We start from the raw sequence: 23,109 nt of genomic DNA, 5'->3' as shown, positions 1-23,109 counted from the left end.
AGCATGTTTTTAAACATTAGTATATCCCTTCCCGGAATTTAAATAACCAATCAATGTATTTTTTATACTCCTCCCACTTTTCATGCATCAAGAACAAATACATTTTGTAATTTGTGATAAATGGAATATTGACTTACCTTGATTTGGGTAAAATTTCTGTTTTGAATAGTTATTTTTCAGATTTTTCCACACAGGTACATGTTCCCCTGTCTTCATGGGGTTTGTTGATTGGCTTTCTTTAATAGCTTTCCATTTGTTTTACAACCACTTAATTGGGATAAGTTACTGTATTTTAAGACTCAACAGTCCTTTAAAAAATTCTCATATTGTATCCTATGTAATATCCTTGGGTGAAAAATAAAGTTTTTTTAATTTTTTTAAATATGAAAGAAAGCATGCTCAGCTGTGAAATCTGCAATTCCCCCCTCCCTCAACATTTGTACGGAAGGCAAGACATTGACATTTACAAGGTACTTCCATATGGATTCAGCTGTTTGCTTTTGATAACACCTTCCCTTTGCCATAGATAGGACAGGTACTACTTCCCAAGTCTTACAGATAAACAGAGGGTTGGAGAAGCACCAGCCAATGAACCTTCTTCGTTTATCAAGCTGCCTCCCAGGGACAGGGAGGGTCTGGAGGCTTCCAGATTCTTGGCGTTCATTGAGGTTTTTTGTGGAAGCCAGGAAGGCTCCAGCTGAGTGTCTTGGGTGGAGTGTGGGAGGAAATAAAAATAAATAAAATAAAAGCACTTCTGCTTTTGACTTTGTGCAAGTATTAGGTTTAGACAAAACAAACACTTGAAATTTCTGTTGCTGATACATAGATCAATGTCCTTTGAGGTCAATTTAATATTAACAGTACCAAGATTGTTTTAAATATAAAGGGTGTGTCCTACACGATTTTCTTTTGATGTATAGTGTTGAATTCAGGAATTTCCAGTAATTAATCAAGGTATGCTTGGTTTTATCTTTCTTTTCCAAGAGATAGCCTGAGGCAAAAACCAGAAGCAGAGTAATCTTTCAAAAAAGTTAAATGACCAAATTAGCAATGTATGTCCACGAACTGCTCGCCTTCCATAGGCCTTCTATTGCTAGTTAATTTTTTTCTCTCTTCACAAGCCTTTATGCAACGTAATGTTTAAAAGGAATTCCGTATGTATTGTTTGGTGGATACTTCCTTATGTTCCAAGAAATATCATTTCACATAATATATTCACTTTTGAGTGTTTCTAAGACCAACTGAAGGAGAAACAGAGTTTTTTAATCAAGTGATTCTGTGCCACTTGCATAGCAATAGAACAACTGTCTTTAGAAACTTGAAAGTGAGCCATATTTCTCAGGGCAAAAAATTGGATCTTCTTGAGGATTCAATTTGTCAAGCATATTGCTTTTGAAATGCTTTGGCCACGTGCCACAGGATGTCCAGAGATGTTTAATGGTGCAAATATCTTAATTCTTTGGGGAAAATAAATGACTTTTCCCTCTTGGTTGAAGGAAAGAGGTTAAAAAGCAAGCTGATTGTCTTTTAACTAATACAAGACAGAATACTTAGTTGCAAATCATTTTCTTATTGTGGTTTATAATCTATGTTTGCTCCCACCCCCCCTTTGAGAATCAAATAAAAGCTATGAGCTTACTTAGCAAGAAAAATACCCATACACCCTAGTTTGCATGTAATTTCATAGTGTTCACAGAGCCAAAGCTGATTCATAGACCCTGGATAAGAAACTTTGCTCTAAGAATTCTACAGATATTATTGGTGAAAAAAACCTTATTATAACTTATATATAGTACACATTTTGTAGAAATTTTATTTTTCCCATGTATTTGTGTGTAGCTAAAACTTCATGAATGAATGCTTAATTATTTCTTATTATATAAGTTACTGTACTTCACTAGGAGATAATATTAAGCTATTGTCCACTAGACCTAATGTAAAGCATATCATACCCTTGAATAGAACTCAGAAGAAAAGTCATCAAAGTTGTATAATCAATAAGTATTGCTTGATAAGTATGCAGCCCATGAATAAATATGCAATTGTAGAGTTACTAATTTTAGAAAAAAGTCAGTTAATTTTAGGAATAGCCACAAGTGAGATTTTACGTTTTGATTCATAGTAGTTTCATATTTGTTCTATTTTTAACTTAGTTATAATGGAGAAATAACTGTGACGAGATTTAACAGAATTTGCACAGTCACTTAAATCAGGCTGATCTCCGGGAGCGTAGATATTTTTCTTAGCTACTTCTCCCAATAGTTCTCTCATTTCTGAATAAATAAAGAAAGAATTTAATGACACCAGATTTATTTGTCACCTGAAAAATATTTAAAAGCAACTTTTCAATAACTGTATTGATACTTGAGTTTCTTAAACAGTGTTGAAAAGGCGGGAAGGAACATGGCCGCCCTGGGCTCCATGTGAAGGGGCCTGGCGGTCCACCACCCTCGTCTTGCATGGGAAGGCGAGCTGTTAGCTAGTTTTTAGTACATATTCCTTCATTCTCGGATTGCCTTCTCAGAAGTTCAGCGTTTTAAAAAAAGGTAATCAAGTTCAGAATCATACCTTTTCTGTTATGTTGCTTCATGCCGTCTTAAACTCCCAAGTCCGAGAAAAGGGAGGAAGTACCTGTTCATAGCCTCTTGATTTCCTTACCCTTGACTGTGTATCTCTGCAGTATTTGACTTGGATGAAGGAAATGACAGGGAAACTTTTGCTGCCTTCAAATCTGGATCATAAGATGTCAGAGCCTTCTGTTACCTCATTTGACATCTGTTACTCTGTGGCTCCTGCAAGCTCTGTTTCCTTGGAGGTACTTGAAGTTGCAACTTATTCAGCCAATTCCAAAGATAGGTTCAGCTTAGCTTCTAATTCTCTTACACTGCCCCCCCCCCAAAATGTGCCATAAAAATTTTTGAGTGTCTTCCTTCATGTATTTGATGCATTTAAAAATTATTTTAAAACTGACTCATTAACATGATTTTATTCCCCCATACATTCTTTCAATTCACTTCTTACTGCTTTTCATTTTATAGTGCCTCCTCATATGTTATGGTTTTATTTCCATGTGTCTTGACTTTGTATCTGGCAATTTTTTTTTTTTTAATTTTCTTTATTTAAAAAAATTTTTTTTGAAGAATCACTTATTTATTTAGGTTTTTTTTTGTGGCGGGGGGAGGTAATTAGGTTTATTTATTTATATTTAGAGGAGGTACTAGGGATTGAACTCAGGACCTCGTGCACGCTAAGCTTGCACTCCTCCACTTGAGCTATACCTCCCTCTGCCGTATCTGGTAATTATTGATCTATAAATTAATATCCACTTACTGGAGCTCAGTATAGAAAGGAAATGTGCAGTGTAATTTGCCAGTAAAATGAAAAACCTTCATTGGTACACCATGGCTGGAATCCATTCTAATTGGCCAGTGCTTGTGCAGTAAGTACATGTTGTTAAGTATTTTGAATATCACTCTGCCTATAGATGCAGTTTTCTTAGATGAAGTAAGAACTTTTCTTTTTGTAGGGGGATAATTAGGTTTACTTATTTATTTGTTATTTTTTTTATTTAAATAGAGGTACTGGGAATTGAACCCGTGACCTCGTGCATGCTAAGCATGTACTCTACCACTGAGCTATACCCTCCCACTAAGAACTTTCCTTTTTTAATATATAATCAGGTTTCTGAATATCATGCTAAAATGTTATTCCTCCTCTGTCATTTCCTGCTCTTTTGTACTTAATTGCAGCTCAGAATTATTCTGCTTACTGGTTATGCCTTTTTGGTTTATGCAATAAGAATAAAATCCTAAATAAAAAGGGCACTGAGATAAAGAATAAATTTTCATGGTGATGAACTGTGTCTAAGAATTTAACAGATCTTAAAGCTTAAACAAAACAAAACAAAACAAAACAAAACCCTATAGATCATCTACTCTGATTCAGCTACTGGCCCATAATCAGGGACCTGAGATTAGAATCCTCGTATCTTTGTTCACAGTTCAGTGCCTTTTACTTATATTCTGTTACTATGAATTGTTTTTCTGAACTAATTTGAGAATTTTATGCAATTGAAGATGAAATTCGAAAATAGGGGGAAAAAAAGTCAACCTTTCATCTCTTCTGACCCTTCCTTTTGCAGGATCTCAGCCATTGGGCCAATGGTAGAGTGAACCATCCCAGTCTGTGCGGGGACTGACTTTTGGTTGCCCCTCCTAGGACCTTTAGAGTTCATTTAGCAGCACTCCACTGCTGTTTTCCTTTGCGTATAGAGTTATTAACTTGAACCAAGAGAGCAGATTACTCTAATAGGAATTAACCCATGTTTTCCCTGTGTCTTTGAAATATCAAATCTTAAATATGAACCAGTTTTTTCATTCATGTTTTCAGAGATTACTATTTATGCTTGATTCCAAATTACTGTGAAAAGCAATCCTGTTAGCGCATTAACGTTTTAGATCCTGTGGTATGTCAGGGAGAAAGAATGAAAAGTAGAGTTCTTTTTACCTGGTGTTGGTTTTCTCTTAGCTGGAACTTTAAACAGAGCAAGGCTTCATCATTACTTATTATTACTTATGACCAGTCTCCATTCTTGGCCTTTCATGCCCCTCTGTAGCTAAACTTGTCCCAGGTCCCCTTCATAATTTGGAAGTCACACGCCCCATGGCTGTGGCCATAGGGAATAGGCCACCAATTTGTGCCTTACCAAAGCTGTGCCTCTTCCTGCTGCATCCTGCCTGAATATGCCCAGGCTCACCTGCTGGGCTCTCCACTGAAGCCCCTTCCTTCTCCATCTCAAGTGCCTCCTTCCCTCCAGCCCTCCCACCTCTCTCTGCCCCTGCTCCCCCTAACCTCCAGATCTCCAGGTAAACTTTCTTCTCATATCATGTTGATCCCTTTTAGTTTTTAGGACCTCTCAGTTTCACTTGTACATGCCTTCTGACTTTATCTTAAGAACAATCTAACTAGTAGGAAATGGTTGGCACCACTCTTAGGGCTTTTCTCCGGGAATAAGTGCATTTTAACACTTATCTTCTACTGACAGCCTATCTTTGATGTCCAATCTCCAGATGGAATCTAAAGGTAGGAATAAGGCAGGAAGAAACCTACCTGTCCAGACTTACCAATGAGCAAGACTAGAGAAGACAGGGCAGGCCTTAGTTCTTAAACCTCACCATATAGACCCCTGGACTGCCCCCCTAGTTAGCCAGACCAAGAAGTCAACTGGAAATTCTCTCTTGTTTCTACTGGTCACTTTGACTCATCTGATGTATTGTTGACGCAAGTAAGAGGAGGTTTGGTGACTGGATCTGTTAGTGAACATTTGATTCCTATGGAATCAAGGGGTTCTCCCACTCCCCCAACAGGTATTTCTTTGTTCTTCAGACTTCTGGGTGTTTCATCTTCTGACTTCAATACTTTAAATATCATAAAACACACTTTATTTTCAGTAACCTGTTAAGGAAATTACTTATTCCTATGCTAGTGTCAAATAAGGAAATCGGATCCAAAGTGGTGATCAAATTATAGCTTAGACTTTCAGTCTGACTGCTGGTTTAGTTTGGGGCAGCTGACAGTTTCACACATGGTTTTAGTAAGAAGAGATGCACCAAAAGAGGTCTGATTTGAAGAAAAATAGACCCAAAGGGGTGTGCAGGAGACTCAAGGTTGTGGGGCAAAGGGACGTTCTTTTGTTCTAAGGCAGCATGTCACAAGAAGAACGTGAGGTTGTAATGGTTAGATGGAGGGAGTCTGTGAAGAAGTGGGTTTATCTTTAAAGCCAGTGGAGGCTGAGTGTTGATTCGTTATTGAAAGAACCTTAAGGTTGCATTCGTGATCACCACCATGTCTTAAAACTGATCAAGTTCCATTATTATTGCTGAGTCTTGAGTTGTGTGGTTTCTCTAATACTTGTCATTAGCAAACTTCTTCTAGACAAGGTGCAGTGTGTTGTGACTCAACTAAAATACGATCTAGAACAACTTTCAGAGATCAGTCATGTCAAAATGTAGAGTGATTTCTGTTTTCCCAGATCATGTTTTCCAGACCTCCTGAAGCTTTATCTCCTAAGTGTCTGGGCTTCTCCACAGTGGAAATGTCTGTCAGCTGGTGGTGTTACATGAACTGTGTCTTGACTATTTGTAGGAATTAAGGGAAATCCATAATAAGCAGCAACTCCAGAAACAGAAGTCCATAGAAGCTGAACGACTGAAACAGAAAGAACAAGAACGAAAGATCCTAGAATTAGAAAAACAAAAAGAAGAAGCCCAAAGGTGAGTCTTTTCAGTGGATTGTGGACCATCTGGAAGGAACTTTGAGTATTTACTATTCTGTGCCGGGCTTCTCCAAGTACTGACCACACCAGAAAGAGCCTTGTCTTCAATGTGTGCATAAGCACGAACACATGTATATGTAAATCTTCGCATATAGAAGTACCCCCTGAAGGTTTTGGTTAGTTCCCAGAGCTCTCTCAGGCTCTGACGATGTAGATAAATGGAATTATACAAGGAAATTGGGACACTTGGTATGCTCATTTGCATGCCAATGACCAAGATGCGTTTCCAGTTCACAGCCTTTTAATAACAGTGGCGGTCAGAGTACTGGGTTTGAAATCAAAGTCCCTGAGCTCACTGGCCACACAGGGTTTCTCCACTGGGACTGACAGTGTGTCACACCATCTTCTTTCTTCTTTTTTTCAACTACAGATTAAACAAGTTCAAAAGGAGGGAATTTGCTTTTGCTGTTGCTGTTGCTGTTTAGGACACAGACACATTTTTGTTTCTTTTTGTTTGAGTATTTGTGTTTGTTGTCTTTTATTTTTACTTGTAGCTTTCGGTAGTCAATTGTAGAAACTTATTTAACTTTTGGTGTGTCTGATTTTGTTATTGGATATTTGTTTTTTAAACTTCAAGCTGATTTTAGGCTCCCAAGAAACAAAAATGACCAAATATCCCGATATAGTATAAATTATATAATTTGGTTATTGAAATTAGACTGAGAAGATGAAGAAAGAGATGCTTTAGGAAAGTCATTGTCTTTAGTGGGCAAAGCTCAGTGTAACTGCCCAGGGTGGTGTGCTTTTGGCTTATGGGTCCATGTAGCATTCTATGTCTGGTGTTTGGGGTTTTTTTCTTGCCTTTGGGTAAGTAGGTCAGGTCTCAAACCAATTTACAGAACTATTTTATGGTTTTCTTGGAGGTAGGATTATGCCCAAGGATTAATTCCTTGGCTGTATTGATTAACTCTAACTCCATCCTTTTCTTATCTTCCTAATTTACTATTTACAATATACTGTGCCGAACTTTCACATTCCTGCAGAGTACAAATAAACACACAGTCTCATAATACAGAAAGTTTAAATTTTCTGCTTATAATTATATGATAAATAGTACCCAAAATTTAACTTCAGAAATTACGTGGTTATATGCTTTTATAAGTGGTGACTATTTATTGATTGATTGATTGATTGATTGATTGATTGATTGAAGTACCATCAGTTACAACGTGTCAGTTTCCGGTGTGCAGCACAGTGTCCCAGTCATGCATATACATACGTATATTCCTTTTAAGTAGTGACCTTTATTAGTAGAATATGTTAAGCAAATTTTATTGTGTTTTTTCTGTTGTTGTTATGAGTAACAATTAACATCCCTATCCCTCCAAAAAAATGTTTTCCATTGCTTTCTTAAAAGATGTTTTAAAAATTATAAATAAAATGCTTAAGATTTAAATTACGAAGGATTCCACTGCAGGACATTTTCATGTTTATACAGAGTAAACATAGTGTTTTTAAAATGGAGAGTAGAAGTTTTATTTGTTTATATTACGTGCCCTCGGCTGTTTTCTGATTCCGGGAGATGACCTTTGTGCATTGGCCATGTCACAGGCTAGCGATTCAGGGTGTGGACTTTAGAACCAAGCTGTCTGGATTGAACCCCGGGCCAATGTGGCTGTGTGACCTTGGGCAAGTCACTTACCACCTTGGCCTCATTGTCGTCATCTGTAGAAAGCGGCTGACGACAGGACCTATCTTCCTGGTGTGAGGGTTAACTTCGTAGCCAGCAAACCTGGAGGACTAGTTATTATTAACACAATATCATTTATTTTTGCACATGAGTTTCATTTAAGGTGTTGTCTGATTTTATAAAATACTATAGAATGAGAGAAGAATCATTTCCAGTCTTCTCCTATGGATTTCAGGCTGAGGTCACCATACTTTTCAAGTCCTGGGTTTAATCACAGTTTCTCTCTTGATGTCAGCTACTTTGAAGCACAAACACAAAGTAATCAGGTTCAGTAGAATATATAGAAACTATTGCTTAGTGAGAGACGCTCACTACCTCAAGTGTTCAGAATAACCGTTTGCTTTTCCATGTCAGTTGTGGAGAGCCCCGTGTGTGCGTGTAAATGTGGCATGTCCCCTCAATGGTCTAATTATTCAGGGACTTTTTTAAGCAGTATTTCATTTGCAGTGTTGGGTGTTCTTTCTTTTCGTGGAAGTTACGTTCCTGTGTGTTTTTTGGCTTTCATTTTTCTTGGCAGTTATTTACCAGCTTTAAAATTGAGAAGTCTTTTTGTTCTTTTTCTATCGCTGTGGAAGATACATCAGAAATTGGCTTACTGTGTTGTCTAAATCATGTGATTTCATCTCACTGGGAAGGGGAGCCCCCCGAGAGCCTCTGTTTCCCTGATTCAGACCCCTCCATCTGAAGAACAAGATGCCTTGATGTTTAGCATCCCATTGACTTAGACGGAGCTTCTTGTGAAAAGAGGCAGCGGCAGTGTTGACTTGGAGTTGCTTCCTTGCTGTAATCAGGCATTTTGTTGACAGACGAGCTCAGGAAAGGGACCAACAGTGGCTTGAGCACGTTCAACAAGATGATGAGCATCCGCGGCCGAGAAAACCCCACGAGGAGGAAAAACTCAAAAGGGAAGAGAGTGTCAAAAAGAAGGACAGTGAGGAAAAGGGCAAACAGGAAATGCAGGACAAGCTGAGTCGGCTCTTCCATCCACATCCAGAACCAGCTAAGCCCGCTGTCCAAGCACCCTGGTCCACCGCAGGTACGAGAGGCCAAAATGATTCTGGCAAATAAGTCCTCTTCTCCCAGATCCTCTCGGGAAATGTCCATGTCTAATCAGGCTCCGTCCTGGCTGTATTAATAGAGATGAGAATGTTAGTGTCTTTGTTTGGATGGTGCAGCTGTTCAGTGCACCATCGTTAGATATCTGCTTAGTTCTTCTACCACCGTGCCAGCCTTTGGCCCCATTACACTGGCATCCAGAGGTCCTTTGCAGGCAAAAGTGGCATAAAGCTTCTTTCATTTACCAAGCCCCATTCATACATCTGGGTTCCAAATGGAGGTCATAACCTTTCCCGCAAAACAGAACCTGCTGCTTCTCCGGTTTGTTAACGTTCTCTGGGAATTTCTGAACTACTTCAGCAGCAGGAAGTGTCACTTCTCCCCTTGCCTGCACTGGCGTGGCATTCACCATCTCCAGTCTGCACTGCACACAACTGCTTTTACCTTGTGAGACTGGTTTTTTTGTTTTTTGTTTTTTGTTTTTTTGCTCTTTGAACATAAGTTGCCTCTTTACATCATGATAAATGAAAGACTTTGAAACAGCTGGAAAATATTATCCTTTAGATCAGATGCAAACTAGAATGTATTTTTTAAATGCTTGTGTGACTGAAGGGTATTGTAAAGCTTTGCAGATGATACTCAGCTGAAGGAAGTGATTGCCTTTTCCTTTGTATGGCAAATGATAAATGTTAATTTGTTTCCTGTTTGCCCAGTGGGCAGGGATGGGGGGTGAGGGAGGCTGACACCTTCCCTGCCTCAAGCTGAGTGCAGTCCAGGGGAAAAGGCAGGCAAGGCCTACATCAGTATTTGCTTGTCTTTTAATGTGGGAAGTTAAAGTTGTGCTCCTTTGCCCCCTTCCATGTGAGTTGACTGATTCACGTTTGGGTCGCATTCGAACTGCTGCATCGCACTGGGCACCCTGGGCGTGGGGAGAGAGGCCTCGATGCTTTACAGATGTGCGCTGCTGGAGCCTAAGCCAGGAGCTGGAGACCAGGGGCCTTAGACAGCCTCACTGCATTCAGCACTGGGATGACCTTTGTTTAGAATCCACTAATGGTCTCTCTGATGGGTTGGAGTTGCTGACATCAGACTTGGCTCTCCTTTGGTTTCAGAACCAAACCCATCTTCACTGCGTGTTCCAGAAATTCCTTGAATAGACAGGAAAAGTTCAGATGTTAAGACAGGCAGTGGAGGAGGTGTCAGTCATTCGGCTTGTGTCATGCGTTTGTGTTCCGCGTAATGTTTTGTTTTTGTTCCCTTCTCCTTTTCTTGTAAACAGAAAAAGCCCCACTTACAATTTCTGCACAGGAGAATGTAAAAGTGGTGTATTACCGAGCACTGTATCCCTTCGAGTCCAGAAGTCATGACGAAATCACGATCCAGCCAGGAGATATAGTCATGGTAAGAAAGACTCCAGAGAAAATGTGATTTCTGCTGATGATTAGCATCTGTCCTCTTTCTGTACTTTATTTAACAGCTGTGAAATTGTTGGCAAGTGTGAAATCTAATAATCTAGCATTTGGGGTTTTGAAGAATAGCCTCAGTCTTCTTCCTTTTCTAGTAGAGTGAAAAATGGTATTGAAAAATGTATCCTAACATCACTTTAAAATAGAGTTGTTGAAGAAAATGGGTTCTTAACACAGCTTTGCATATTTTTAAGTCTGTAAAGCTCTGGTAATAATAGTTTTTTAAGTGCAAAATACTTGATCATCATTTTCATAGTTGCCAATGATAACTTTTATCCTTGCGTCAAGCCGTCTTTTTTTTCCCCCTTTAATTGTGTAAACTTTGAATTATATGAAGAGTTAGGATTTAAATACAATTAATCTGCTTTCCTTCTCCCTAAATGAACAGATGAAAGAGTTTAGGATTTTGCTGTCACAGCTTCTTTAATTACAGTAATAATTAAATATAATCCTATGATTGTAACTAAAACTATAGTAAGAATTAAGGAAGAATAATGCAAGGTGGGTGACCTAAATGATTTCCTAAAAGAAAACAGCAGTTCCTCAACCAACTTATTAACTTAAGAATGAGAGAAGTGGTCAACCTTTGCATTACTGTTGGCTTTTTTTTTTTTTTTTTTTTAACAAGAATGGTTCAGAGTTGTAAAAGAACCATGAAAGTTAAGAATTGAGACAAACAAGGTTGAGGGGTATAGCTCAGTGGTAGTGTGTGCTTAGCATGCACGAGGCCCTGGGTTCAGTCCCCAGTACCTCCATTAAAAAATAAAAATTGAAAAAAAGTAAACCTAATTGCCTCCCTGCACCCCTCCCCAAAGCAACAAAAAAAAAAAAAAAAAGAGTGAGAGAAAGAGAATTGAGACAAACACGTTTCCCATACTCGGAACCCACGTCTGAAGTATAAAAGAGTGTTGTGCATTCACTATCATTACTCATGCATTCACCTTGCATTTCTGTATTGTATCTGTATGTAGAGGATATGATCTTTCATGGGCAAAAATATATAGAAAGAACAGTGTCTAGTCCTTAAAGAGAACTCAATCCCTTCTCCCCTTACTTTCTGATAGCTTTTTCTCCAGTTCTTATGGACTGGAAATAAGGGAGTCACAGCCAATGGTCCAGAATCTTTAAAAGTCAACAGCTCCTTGACAATAATGAAACCCACTTCAAATAATCTCCTTGTCTTCATTCAGCAAACAGTTTTTGAATGCCTGGGTGCCAGCCTCTCATTCTTTACAGAAAGAACTGCTGGTTTCTCTCAAGTGTGGGCACAGCACTCTGCACGTGAATGGCGTGTTTCTCAGCCTCTGCCCCGTTTTCTCTTCCCTAATGGAAGAGGCTGCTTCACTCCTCCTGCCTGGTCTTTCGACATGCTGCCTTGTAAAGCAGATGAACTGTGAATTAGCTAAATAAAATGCAGTAGCAGAAATCTAAACATTATGAAGTTACAATGCTGTAGCAGATAGGACCTCACTACAAAGTTGCTTTTTTGCACTGTAAAAAATAAAAGAAAAAAAAAAGAAAGAAAAAAGGGAAAAAAAAGCCTGATGTTTTTGAAACTGTACTTTGTTGCAATGCAAGATGTAGAAAAGTAACATTTTCTTCTTGAGATAAGGAAGGGTTACAAAGTGTTACATGAGGAAATGTTACAGGTGATCTATATTTTAATGAGTAAATATTGCTATTTTGGGGGAAAACATAGTCTTGTTACAGTGCTTTTGAGTCCTTTTCCTCAAATTGGCTAGTAAAGCAGCAGCTCCACTCGGAGAATAGAATGTAGATATACTGTGAGAACACAACATTGCATTAAACATTTATTTTGCCTTGCTTTCAAACCTGCGCTTTCCTGGTGGAGGTTAAAGGGGAATGGGTGAGTGCCACTGACTGTCAGGAAGTCTGCATCTTATTAAATGTTTTGTTCTTTTAAATCGCTTTAATTCTGTGTAAGTACACATATCTTTGGGTGTTGTTGTGGCAGTGAAAATACGTTTTGAGTTTGTGTGGTAGGTTGTGCTTAAAATTAAAAAAGAAGAACAGATGTAAAAGTTCGTGTACCTGGTTTCTCTTTGCTCGATTCCGTGTAAGGACTAATTCAAAAGCTCTGTGTTGGCAAGTTATTAGGTCAAGTCTGTGTCTCAGGTTGTGGACAAAAGTAAGTTCCAAGTAGGTTAAAGTTAAAATTCTTATTTAAAAGTTTTTTTTTTCTTTTTCTTTTCCTTCTTCTTTTCTTTCTCTTTTTTAAGGAGAATACTGGAATAATTTTCTGGCTAAGAAATGCCTTTCTGAGTTAAAACCAGAAGCCATAAATGACCAAAATGGACAGATTTGACCATATTAAAAAATTAAATCTTGTAGACTGCAAAATACATAAGAAATAAAGAGCCCCTCTCCATATTACATAAAGACTCTGAAAAGTTAATATGAAAGAAACCCACACCTTAAAAACATTGTCTGAGGACATAAAGAGACATTCACAGATGAAGAAAAGTAAATGATTTAAAAAATATACAAAAGGATACCGCTTTCATTGGTGATCAGGAAAATGCATATTTTAAAAAATGAGACAGCACTTTTCATCTCTCAGCTGAGTAGATTAAAAAGTTTGCTAATACCCAGCTTTGTCAAGAGTGCAGGGAAGTGAATAGTAATATACATTGTCAGCATGGTTGTATGAATTGGCTAAGCCACTTGGAAGGCAGTTTGGTGATACCTATTCAAATTTAAAATTCTCATTCCCCTTGACCCAGGAATTCTGTGACTCTCCCTCATCTAGGCTGCTTCTGGCACGTGCAGAAATAAATGTGTGCATGGATGTCTCCCTGCAGCATTGTTGATAAAAGCAAAAAACAAACAGCCCAATATCCATCAGTAAGGGAATGGTTTAAATAATTGATGATACAGCTAAACAGTAAATATAATGAAAATGCTTTTAAAAATTACATAGATCTACGTGTACAAATAAACTCTCCAGTAAAAAAGCAGGAGTATGTAGAGTATAATTGCATTTGGTTATAAAAAACCGTGTATATATGTGAATGTTTGTATGTATATAGTCTGGAAATACAGACATCAGACTATTAACAGTGGTTACCTCTGGGTAGAGGTAGAGAGGGGGTTCATGTTTAATTTTATGTACTTCTATATTCATTCTGACAAATGTACCAACATTTGTAATTTTTAATAAAACACTAAAAATGAATCCAAGTTCAACAATTATAACAGAATGTCTGTGCAGGCCCAGAATGGTGTTTACTTTATCCCAGACATCCCAAATATGTAAGGAGGGGTCTAGGCATACCATATTCTCTTGCTGAAGGGACAGCAGTGGTGCCTTCATTTTATACCACAGAACGCAACGTGACACCCAAATGCTCTCAACTGTATTATCTTTGTGAAGTTAACAATCGATGCAAAAAAAAAAAAAAAAAAGGAAATTGACATGTAACAGTAACTATTTTTAAAATTTCATAAAGTTTGCAGTTAAGGAACATGATCATGAAAACTATGCACTAGAACATTCCTATCAATCTTTCTTAGTTGAATAGTCAGGAGTTCACTTACCTTTGTGGGGATAGTAATCATCAGATTCTCAGATTTCTCAAATTTTTTTGAGAAATAGCTGGCAATACGTGTTAGATTTTAGGTCTAGCAACGTTTCCTGTTTTAATGTAGGCAGTCCTGGAGGGGGCTTTAAAAAACATTTTGCTTTTGAAGAAACTTGATTATCAGCCCAGTTTTCTCAAAAAATATTTTTTCATGATTAACAAAAATTAAAATGGTCCTTTATATATGTATATAAATGTATTCCTGTTCTAAATGTTGTTGATGATACAAAAAAATATATGAGCATGTCTGCCATTCATATACTTAAAATCTTGTTTGAAAAATAGGGAGAAACACATGAAAAAGCCAATGTGTGATGAAGTTCCCGATGAATGCTCACTAACTCTGCTAGGAATTTAGAAGAAGAGAGGAATCAGAGTAAATTCATGTGCTCAGGGAAGACTTCTGAATGGAAGTGTCTTAACTGAGTTTGACCTTGACAGCTAAGGCTTAGACACTTTGAAAATCTCTGGCCTGCCTTCTGATCCGGAGGTCCCAGTACCTGGAGGGTGAATGAGTCAGATTTGACATCCACAGTGTATTGGGATAGCAAAAGAAATTAGAACACCTCTACTCACTGTTCTGTTGAAGTTTATCTTAAAAATATGGACTCATCATCAAACTCAGCAGGTCCTAAATGGTGGAGGCCTGAGTGCATCAGTCCTGCTCAGGGAGCTTAAAAAAATAACCTAGCTGGGGCTCACCCCCAGAGACTCTGGGCACTTTTAATTGGTATTTAGGGTTCAAAATCTTCTCCAGGTGGTTCTGTCAGGGAGTCAGTTTGGGGGAACCACTGATCTAATCTTTTTTTCCCAGTTAGGACGAACCCCAAACCATTCTGGAAAATATCCTCTTCTTAGAAATAGCCAAAAATGGAGACTTCTTTAGTGGGTGTCAGCCATCAACTAGTCAGTTCGTTCAGAAAATTATCTCTTAATTGAGTGATGCTCTTCTAACAGTTTAAACTCATTCTTTTTTCCTTTTCTTCTCTTGATAAAGATTTCTTTTTTAATGTAGTCAATACCTTTTCTTTCCTGCCTTTCTTACATTTCCATAACTTTAGCATCTAAGCCTGTTGGTCATAGTATCACTGCTGTGTTGAGGGACCAGGACACACATAATTCCGAGGCAGTGGGCCAAATCCAGCTCCTGCTTGTTTTGTAATAAAGTTTTATTGGAGCACATTCAGACTTGTTCATTTACATCCTGCCTACAGCTGCAGAGTTGAGTGGTTGTGAAAGTTAGAGGGGAAATTTGCTAACCTCTAGATAAGAGCTTTAGAAAACAATTTTAATGTCCTCATCCAGGTGGTTAGGGGGAAACCTCGTATTTCCAAACTGGCAAATGCATGAAACCCGTGCTGCTCCCCACAGCCCCCCTGCCCCGCCCCAGCACATCCTGGGCAGCCACACCAGCAGGTCTAAGTCAGTGTACAGTGTGAACCTGTTTGCTCTTTGTCCTGTTTGTAAGAGGAGAGAGAGTTTCTGGCTTTAGAAATATCAGTACTGCCTGATGAAGATGGCAGTCACGAAGCATATAAATGTTGAGAGAAGAGATAGAGTATTGGGTTTCGGCCACTTGTACTTGAACCTGGTAGCTGCTGTGTGCACTTGACTGTTGCATCGGTGCCCTCCAGTAGGCAGTGCATGATCACTAACATTGTGTGGACCGGATCTGTAACATGTTCCCAAACGTGTAAGCAACATCTGGGGTTTGTGCTTCCTACTTTGGCGTTTCACTAGAATGACCCCCAAATGCTTTGAGGTGTTATAGTGGGGCTGATTAAACGAAACTGTATTAAGGCCAACACTATTATTATTAAAATCCCCCTGACTTCCAGCTACCAATAGGTGAATTTACCCTTTGTATGTATAAGTCCAAATTACAGGCAACCACATTACAAAGAAGTATGTGCTTGACTTTGCTTATTCTGTCCTAATCTTGTGTAGTGTTTTATACAATTGGATTGACATTTAAAAAATATTTTATTTTTGGGGGAGGGGGTGATTAGCTATGCATGTATTTAATTATTTAAGTGGAGGTACTGGGGATTGAACCCAGGACCTCATGCATGCCAAGCACATATATTGCCTGCCCCCACCCCCACACCCCCACCACCCCCATTGGCATTATGAGTAAAGTCTTTCAAATCCAGGAAGAAGCATTTCTCATTTTCATACTGAGACTCTGTGCTTTTTCCTAAGTGGTTAATTTAATTGAACATTAAGAATGAATTTTTACTATATTCTCTGAATCTTAAAATTTAAATGAATAGATTCCTATAAATAAATCAAACTAATTGAGACTATCGTTTGTTCACGTTGACCCGTGATTTTCCTTGATTCAGAGTGAAATAGTGATGTCACTGTTGCCCTGAAGGGATGTCACTGTTGCCCTGAAGGGTGGCAGAAACTCTTGTTTGCAGGGATACGAGGCTGAGGTGGCCCCCTCTCCCCTTCCGAAGTATGCACCAGCCCCTTGCGGCGGTGAAGCCTGTTCTCCGTCATATCAGGGACAAGGCCGGTGTGCTTAACTAGGGTGTGGGCTGGACCTGCCCAGGGAACATTCCCTCAGGGCTTCAGATCCAGTTGCAGATGTCGACCCAAAGTCTGGTTAACCAGCTAGCAGTAGGTCACAGGACATAATTAAGTAAAGCAGCTGACCTTCCAGGAGGCCCACTAGGACGGACCAGTAGGAGTTTCAGGCAGGCTGTGAGCAGGGGTCACATTCCAGCCCTTAAAGGAAGATAAGAAGGCCAACCCACAGCGCCCGGGGTACTAGACAGGTTTCTAGAGCAGGGAACTCCCCATAGAGAACCAGAAATCTCTGGTCACCTAAAGTGAGGGTCAAATAGAGACTAGGCTTTTAGAACAGAACAAAAGAGGACTGCAATACAGAGTCAGCTGGACATCAGGAGAGATGGCTTTAGAGAATCTGTCATTAAGCCCATCTCATACTCCAGGCAGTGTTCTACATACTTATCATTCCTCACAATAACCATAATAAATCAGGTACTATTATTATTGCCCATTTGATAGATGAAGAAACTGAGGCACAAAGAGATTAAACTTACCCAAAGTCAGCCAGCTAATAAATTGCAGAAGTGCTATTAAAACTGAGGCAGTCCAATTGCAGAGTCCTACTCTTGATCATTCTACTTTGCAGTCTTGAGGTGAAGTTATTGTGTGTCTGGCTCAAGCTCCTTGTTCACTGCCGCCTGACATCACCTTTGGTCCTGGGACACATGGAGGAGGCAGGAACTTGACTGTTGAACCTGCTGCGAAGTTGGGGAGGCCCGGATACAACCTGGCGTAGAAACAGCAGTATTTCCAATGCAGAGCAGCTCGGAAGTTCAAGTGCATCATCATATCACCAATAAATATACATGAGGAAGGAAAGGCACCTAGTAGCCGTTTGAGTTTAGCAAAAAAATAAGATCCAAGAGGAAAAAAATGTCATCTTAAATCCTCATCTAGAGAAGCAGTGGGGTTGCCCAGAAAAAGGAAAGAAGAAAACAGTGTTTTTTGGTGGGGAGGGGTTGAATGAGAGGTGGCCCCCAAGTGGATACAGGTGTTAGCAGGAGTAACGGAACAGTAAAGCCAAAAATAGAAGCTTTGGGAGCGGTGTTGCACTTTTTCTCAGGGAACTCCTTTTTGGAGAATTCTCAGCTTTAGAAATTGCTTTTACTCCTGACAATCAGGGTTCCCTAAGTTGGAGCAACAAGGAAGCTCTCCTACGTACTGAATATTTTATAACTAATGTGTGCAATTAAGTAGTAAGCCCTGTATTCTCCTCCCTCCGCCTCTACCCCAGGCATTTTTAATTCAAATATTACACCATATTACTCTACACTGAATATAAATGTTTCATTCCATAGTTTTGTTGTGGTGGTTGTTGTTTTACTGAATGTTTGAATGGGTCATAAAACTTGTATTTTTGCCACATTTTCCAAAGTCATTTTTAAGACCCTATCTACTCATCTCTGATTTCAAAAAAGCACTCTTAATGTCCAAGGAAGCGTTGGGGGTGTCACCTCCTTGGCAGTATGCTAAGGGATAAAAGTTGGATAAGGCCTCTGACAGAACCTTGTTTGACTTATTGTAATGAAAACAGTTTTCTAATAGTAACTGTAATTGTCCCCAAATCGATCTCCTGTTGTTCATAAAATAGTGAGGTAATTTGTAAAGATAAGTAGGGTCATTCTGGTGATTTTGACTCATCCTTTTGAGTCAGAATTAAAATTAAATGCAAACATTAAAAATACACTCCTGTGAAACTTTTAAACCGCAGATTTCTATCGTCTCGTGCACTTTTGTGAATATTAAAGTTAAATGGATACAAAAGAAAACTATAGGACCTTAATAACACTAATTTATTGCTCTAAATAATCATTTCCCGAGTTTTCTCATCATGTCTTTGGAGCCTTTAAGTAGCTGAACATGGTAGTCAGCTTTGCTTCCTACAGAAACCATCTAAGGCTATTTTTTTTTTAATCTTTGTGTCCTTAATGCTGAATGAGTACTGCTTAGTTATTAGAGATTTTTAGAGTGCTAAATGTATACTGATTGCACCCTTTGCTTTCCAGTTTAAATAATAAACCCAAGACAAATTATTTTTAATAATTACATGACTTCCTGAGGGATGAAGTCTGTCAGATCACTTTCCAATTCAAAATAGCTCTAGAAATTTAAACTCTGGGCCTTATTAGAATTCCAAGCACTTTATCTTAACTGTTATTTTTAGGAAAGAGAAAAGCTAAACAAGCACAAAGAGTAAGAATTTGACTATAGGACCTATGGTTTCTTCAGAGTTGATGTTTAGAGACCATTTTTCCAGACTCTTAGACTAAGAGTAAGGTGAAGTGTCTGTGCCATGTGTTAGTCTGACCGGGTCAGAGGCAGGGGCTTCGTGTTTGGTGTCTTTAGGGAGATTGATTTAGTTCCACTTAAATTAAACTTTGTGACTTTCCTGTAGGTGGATGAGAGCCAAACTGGAGAACCGGGGTGGCTTGGAGGAGAATTAAAGGGCAAGACAGGGTGGTTCCCTGCAAACTACGCAGAGAAGATCCCAGAAAACGAGGTTCCTGCTCCAGTCAAAGCAGTGACTGATGCCACCTCCACCCCTGCGCCCAAACTGGCTGTGCGTGAGGCCCCCGCCTCTTCGGCCGTGACGTCCGCGGAGCCCTCCACGACCCCCAACAACTGGGCCGACTTCAGCTCCACGTACGTGCAGGGCGCCGTCTGAGGACCTCTGAAATCCCAGCATAGCGATCTTTTAAGTGTTGTTAACGTCTTGGGTTGAGCCTCTGTGTCACTTCCATGACCGCTTTCTCTCACTGGTCTTCTGGCAAACTGTGGATTGCATTCTCTGAGCTGGGTTTATTTACATCGTTGCTCAATGGTGATTTGTGCTGGGATGGTATAAAGCCTACCACCTTGTTTCGTTCAATAATTTGCCTATATCTTTCATTCTTGTGGAAGAAATTGAGGAATATAATTTCCTAATAATCTGTTTGACACCCATGTCCATCAGCAAATATTCAGTTATTTCCTGCATGTAAATAGCACTGTTTTTTGGCTGGACAGAGACAGAAATTGAGTTCAGACGTGGTTTTGAACAAGATAGATAGTTTCCTTTAAAGCTTTCCTCTTTCATCAGTCCTGTACACATGTACAGCAGTGAAGAGAGATGTGTGTTCTTGGCCACTGTTAGTGCTGTACCCTTGGTCACCAGAAAATAGCATTAAAAACAGTGTGTAAACAAAGGTTTGAAATGACAGGTGAAGCCACCATCCACACGGCCAGTTATAGGACTGATCTAGGTGTGCAGTTGTCTAAAAATATTTGCTGTGGGCATTCAAGTAAACGTGATGTGAGTAAGAAGGGTTTTACATTTATTTTCAAGTCTGATCATCTTTCAGAAGAAACAAATCAAAGGCACAAAGTCAAGGAATAATGCTGGAGAAGGATCAGGTTGATCAGATAGAGGAGACAGAGGTGTGTAATAACCAAGGGCAGAAGGAAGTGGAGGGAAAGATGCAAGTGGTTTTTATACTTATATTTTCATGTAAAAGGTAGAAAGAGTTAATGAAGGTCTTCCCTACATAATCTCTGCTAGAAAGCAGTCTTCTACAAGTATGATTGAAACCAACTTGAAACTCTTCTCTCTTGATCTTTTTTTTTAAATTGAAGTAGAGTTGATTTACAACATTGTGTTAGTTTCAGGTGTACAGCAAAGTGATTCAGTTATATATATATATATTTTTTTTTTTCAGATTGTTTTCCATTTTAGGTGGTTATGAGCTATTGAATGCAGTTCCCTGTGCTCTCCAGTAGGTCCTTGTTGCTTCTCTAGTTGGTGTACAGTAGTTTGTTTTCCCTCTCTTGATCTTGATTGCAGAGTTCTGACTTTATAAACTAAAGCTTAGGCTAAAATAGAAGGCAAATACCATGTTTTCCAGGAGTTTGTTTTGCTGTGGATCCAATCAGTGTGACTTGCTTGATAAATGTGTGGTGTGCAGCCCTCCTGCTGTCATTATGGGCATCTTATTTTCCAAACCCAAAGTCAGGATGTGCTGTCTAACGGCCATATTTTGATTTTCAAATGTCTCTATGTCTTATAAAGATGTAAAAAACGTAAATTGCACTTTAAATCTGCACTTACACAAACGTGTTTATTTAAAGTTATAAAAATCCCAAAATTAAAACGGTCACTGAGATCAGGACAGATGAGGATACCCCTTAGTTACCAGGTGTCCAGGTACATGGCCTGGTACTTGCCGTGCGATGTGTGGGACAGAGAGATGGTTTTAAGAAGCACCCGCTGCCAGACTGGCATTATTTCCTATGTAATATGAAACTTCTTTTTTGCTGATTTAGTGTGGTTGTTGCAAATGAAGATAATGATCCTGTGAGGATGTTTCTCCAGCACCTCCGGGCACTTCCCAGTTACAAAGTATTTCCCTACTTAGTATTTCATGTGACCCTCACAACTACCCAGAGTGGCAGAATGTTGTTCCCATTTATCAGTGAGGAAATCAGGATGCAAAGAAATGACTGATATTTGCCCGAGACCCATCAGTAGTGTGTGACGCTCAGACACAAACCCAAGTGCAGTGCTCTTTCCTCCCCTTCTTGTTCTTGAACGTAGGAAGCCCTGTCCGTGTACTGGGTCTGTGTTGTGTGTGGGAGAAACACGGGCATACTGGGGAGTACTTGCTACTCACGGTGGCGTGCTCTTCCTTCCAGGTGGCCCACCAGCACGAGCGAGAAACCAGAGACCGATCACTGGGACGCGTGGGCAGCCCAGCCCTCCCTCACTGTTCCAAGTGCCGGGCAGTTAAGGCAGAGATCGGCCTTTACTCCAGCCACGGCCACGGGCTCCTCTCCATCTCCCATCTTAGGCCAGGTAAATGCAGCCAGTGGGAGCGGGACGGGATGGACAGATTCAGCAAATGCTGAAGTTGGAGCCATTTAGGAGTAAGCCTCTTCGTGTGTGTCTGGCCTGCTGGCAGGGCGGGATCTGGTTCGCGTTTTCTCAGTAGTCTCTAAGGAGCCTGGACTATGTCGGGGGTAGTGACCATTCAGAGGAGGGTAAGATGCCTGGGTTGGTCAGGGAAGGTCACCAGAACTGCATTTTGAGCTGTGGGTAAGAGCTTATTAGGAAACGCAGAGGGCTGGCATGTCAGACAGAAAATTCTGTGAGGGGAGACTTGCAGTAGATCAGGGTGTGTTTCAGGAAAATCACAGTTCTGTCCATTTGGCTAGACCAGTGAGTATTTATCGGAAAAGCTAAACTGATGACAGATTGGTGGGAAGCTCTTAAATGCCTTACCAAGAAAGTAGTTTCTGAAAGGATAAAGGTGGTTATTTTGAATATTTCTACTTAATGCAATAAAGATAAAGGAATTAAGTTTCTATATAAAATCAGTCAAGCCAAACAGAGAAATTGCCCACCTGGCAGGCATTTGGGGGTTAGGGGACAACCGGATTGAACTCGGGCTCCAGGTGGGTTCAGGTGGAGGTGGTGTGTGTGGGGAGATCTGAGCGGCGGACATAGGGGCAGGGACAACACTTAAGAGGATGGAGTCCCAAGTAAAGGAAGGTCTGGGATTGAGAAGAAGATTTGACCTTAAAGGGGAACAAGGAAGGCAGGCAGAGAAGTTGAGCTTTAGTCAGAGGAAGGAATTGGGTTTTAGACGTGTTCATTTAGGTGAAAGGGGACATCCAGGTAGTCCTATCTGGCAGGTGGAACATAGATCAGATCTAAGGAAATGAGGGCGCTCTTCAAAGGAGGGAGTGCAGGGAAGATGGACCATGCACGGAGCACGTGTCATCTCTGACCTGGAAGAAAGGCTGCTTCTGACAAGGGGTGTTCCCTTCCTTCGCATCGGTCCAGCTCAGCAGGTGGTGAGTCTCAGTCAGTAGTGGTGACTCTGGTGGAGGGGGAGGGCCAGGACCTGGGAAGCAGGGGAGGAGGGGGCTGTTTCCAGAAAGGGGGGGTGTGGTGCTCATATTAGAGGCTGTGGTCCGGGCAAACAGGAGACTGTTCAGTGTGGCAAGCAGAATGTATTTGTATCAGGTTGCAAAGGAATACAGAGGAAATGACTGGTGGAAAAGTGGAAAGATTTGTGACAGCCAAGAGAAGCAGCAGAGCGGAGGGAGGGCATCAGGAAAGGCAGGGACCAGCCACGTGGCCAGTGGAGGAAAGGATGAAAAGCCAAGTCCCAGAGAATCTACGTGGAAATAGCATGAAAAGCACAGAAAAGAAGATGGGATTCTTTTTCTTCTGGGAGAGGAAGGATGAAGAGAGGTTGGAGAAAGAGAGAAATAAGTTCAGGTTGTGCGCAGGCAGCTTTCTCAGGAGGGGCCCCCAGGAGCCTCTGGAGCCTGCAGAACAGGAAGTCAGCAGAGAAGAGTGAAGCCTGACTTGGCTGAATTTAACCTGAATCCGTAATTGTCATC

The 23,109-nt window shown here is 40.1% G+C and overlaps 1 protein-coding gene across 4 annotated transcripts in view; it reads left to right on the top strand.

Moving 5' to 3' along the window:
• Positions 1-23,109, top strand: part of ITSN1 (intersectin 1) — a 189,631-nt gene that overhangs the window by 101,806 nt on the left and 64,716 nt on the right. For all 4 annotated transcript variants that reach the window (XM_074360306.1, XM_074360299.1, XM_074360269.1 and 1 more), the window contains exons 17-21: positions 6,145-6,272; positions 8,831-9,060; positions 10,360-10,481; positions 19,121-19,368; positions 21,394-21,553. In XM_074360306.1, the coding sequence (XP_074216407.1) occupies positions 6,145-6,272; positions 8,831-9,060; positions 10,360-10,481; positions 19,121-19,368; positions 21,394-21,553 (888 nt within the window). The remainder of the gene's footprint in view (positions 1-6,144; positions 6,273-8,830; positions 9,061-10,359; positions 10,482-19,120; positions 19,369-21,393; positions 21,554-23,109) is intronic.

This window comes from Camelus bactrianus, chromosome 1, assembly GCF_048773025.1.
Source record: "Camelus bactrianus isolate YW-2024 breed Bactrian camel chromosome 1, ASM4877302v1, whole genome shotgun sequence".
Lineage (NCBI taxonomy): Eukaryota > Metazoa > Chordata > Mammalia > Artiodactyla > Camelidae > Camelus > Camelus bactrianus.
This window is presented reverse-complemented; position numbering and strand designations above follow the sequence as displayed.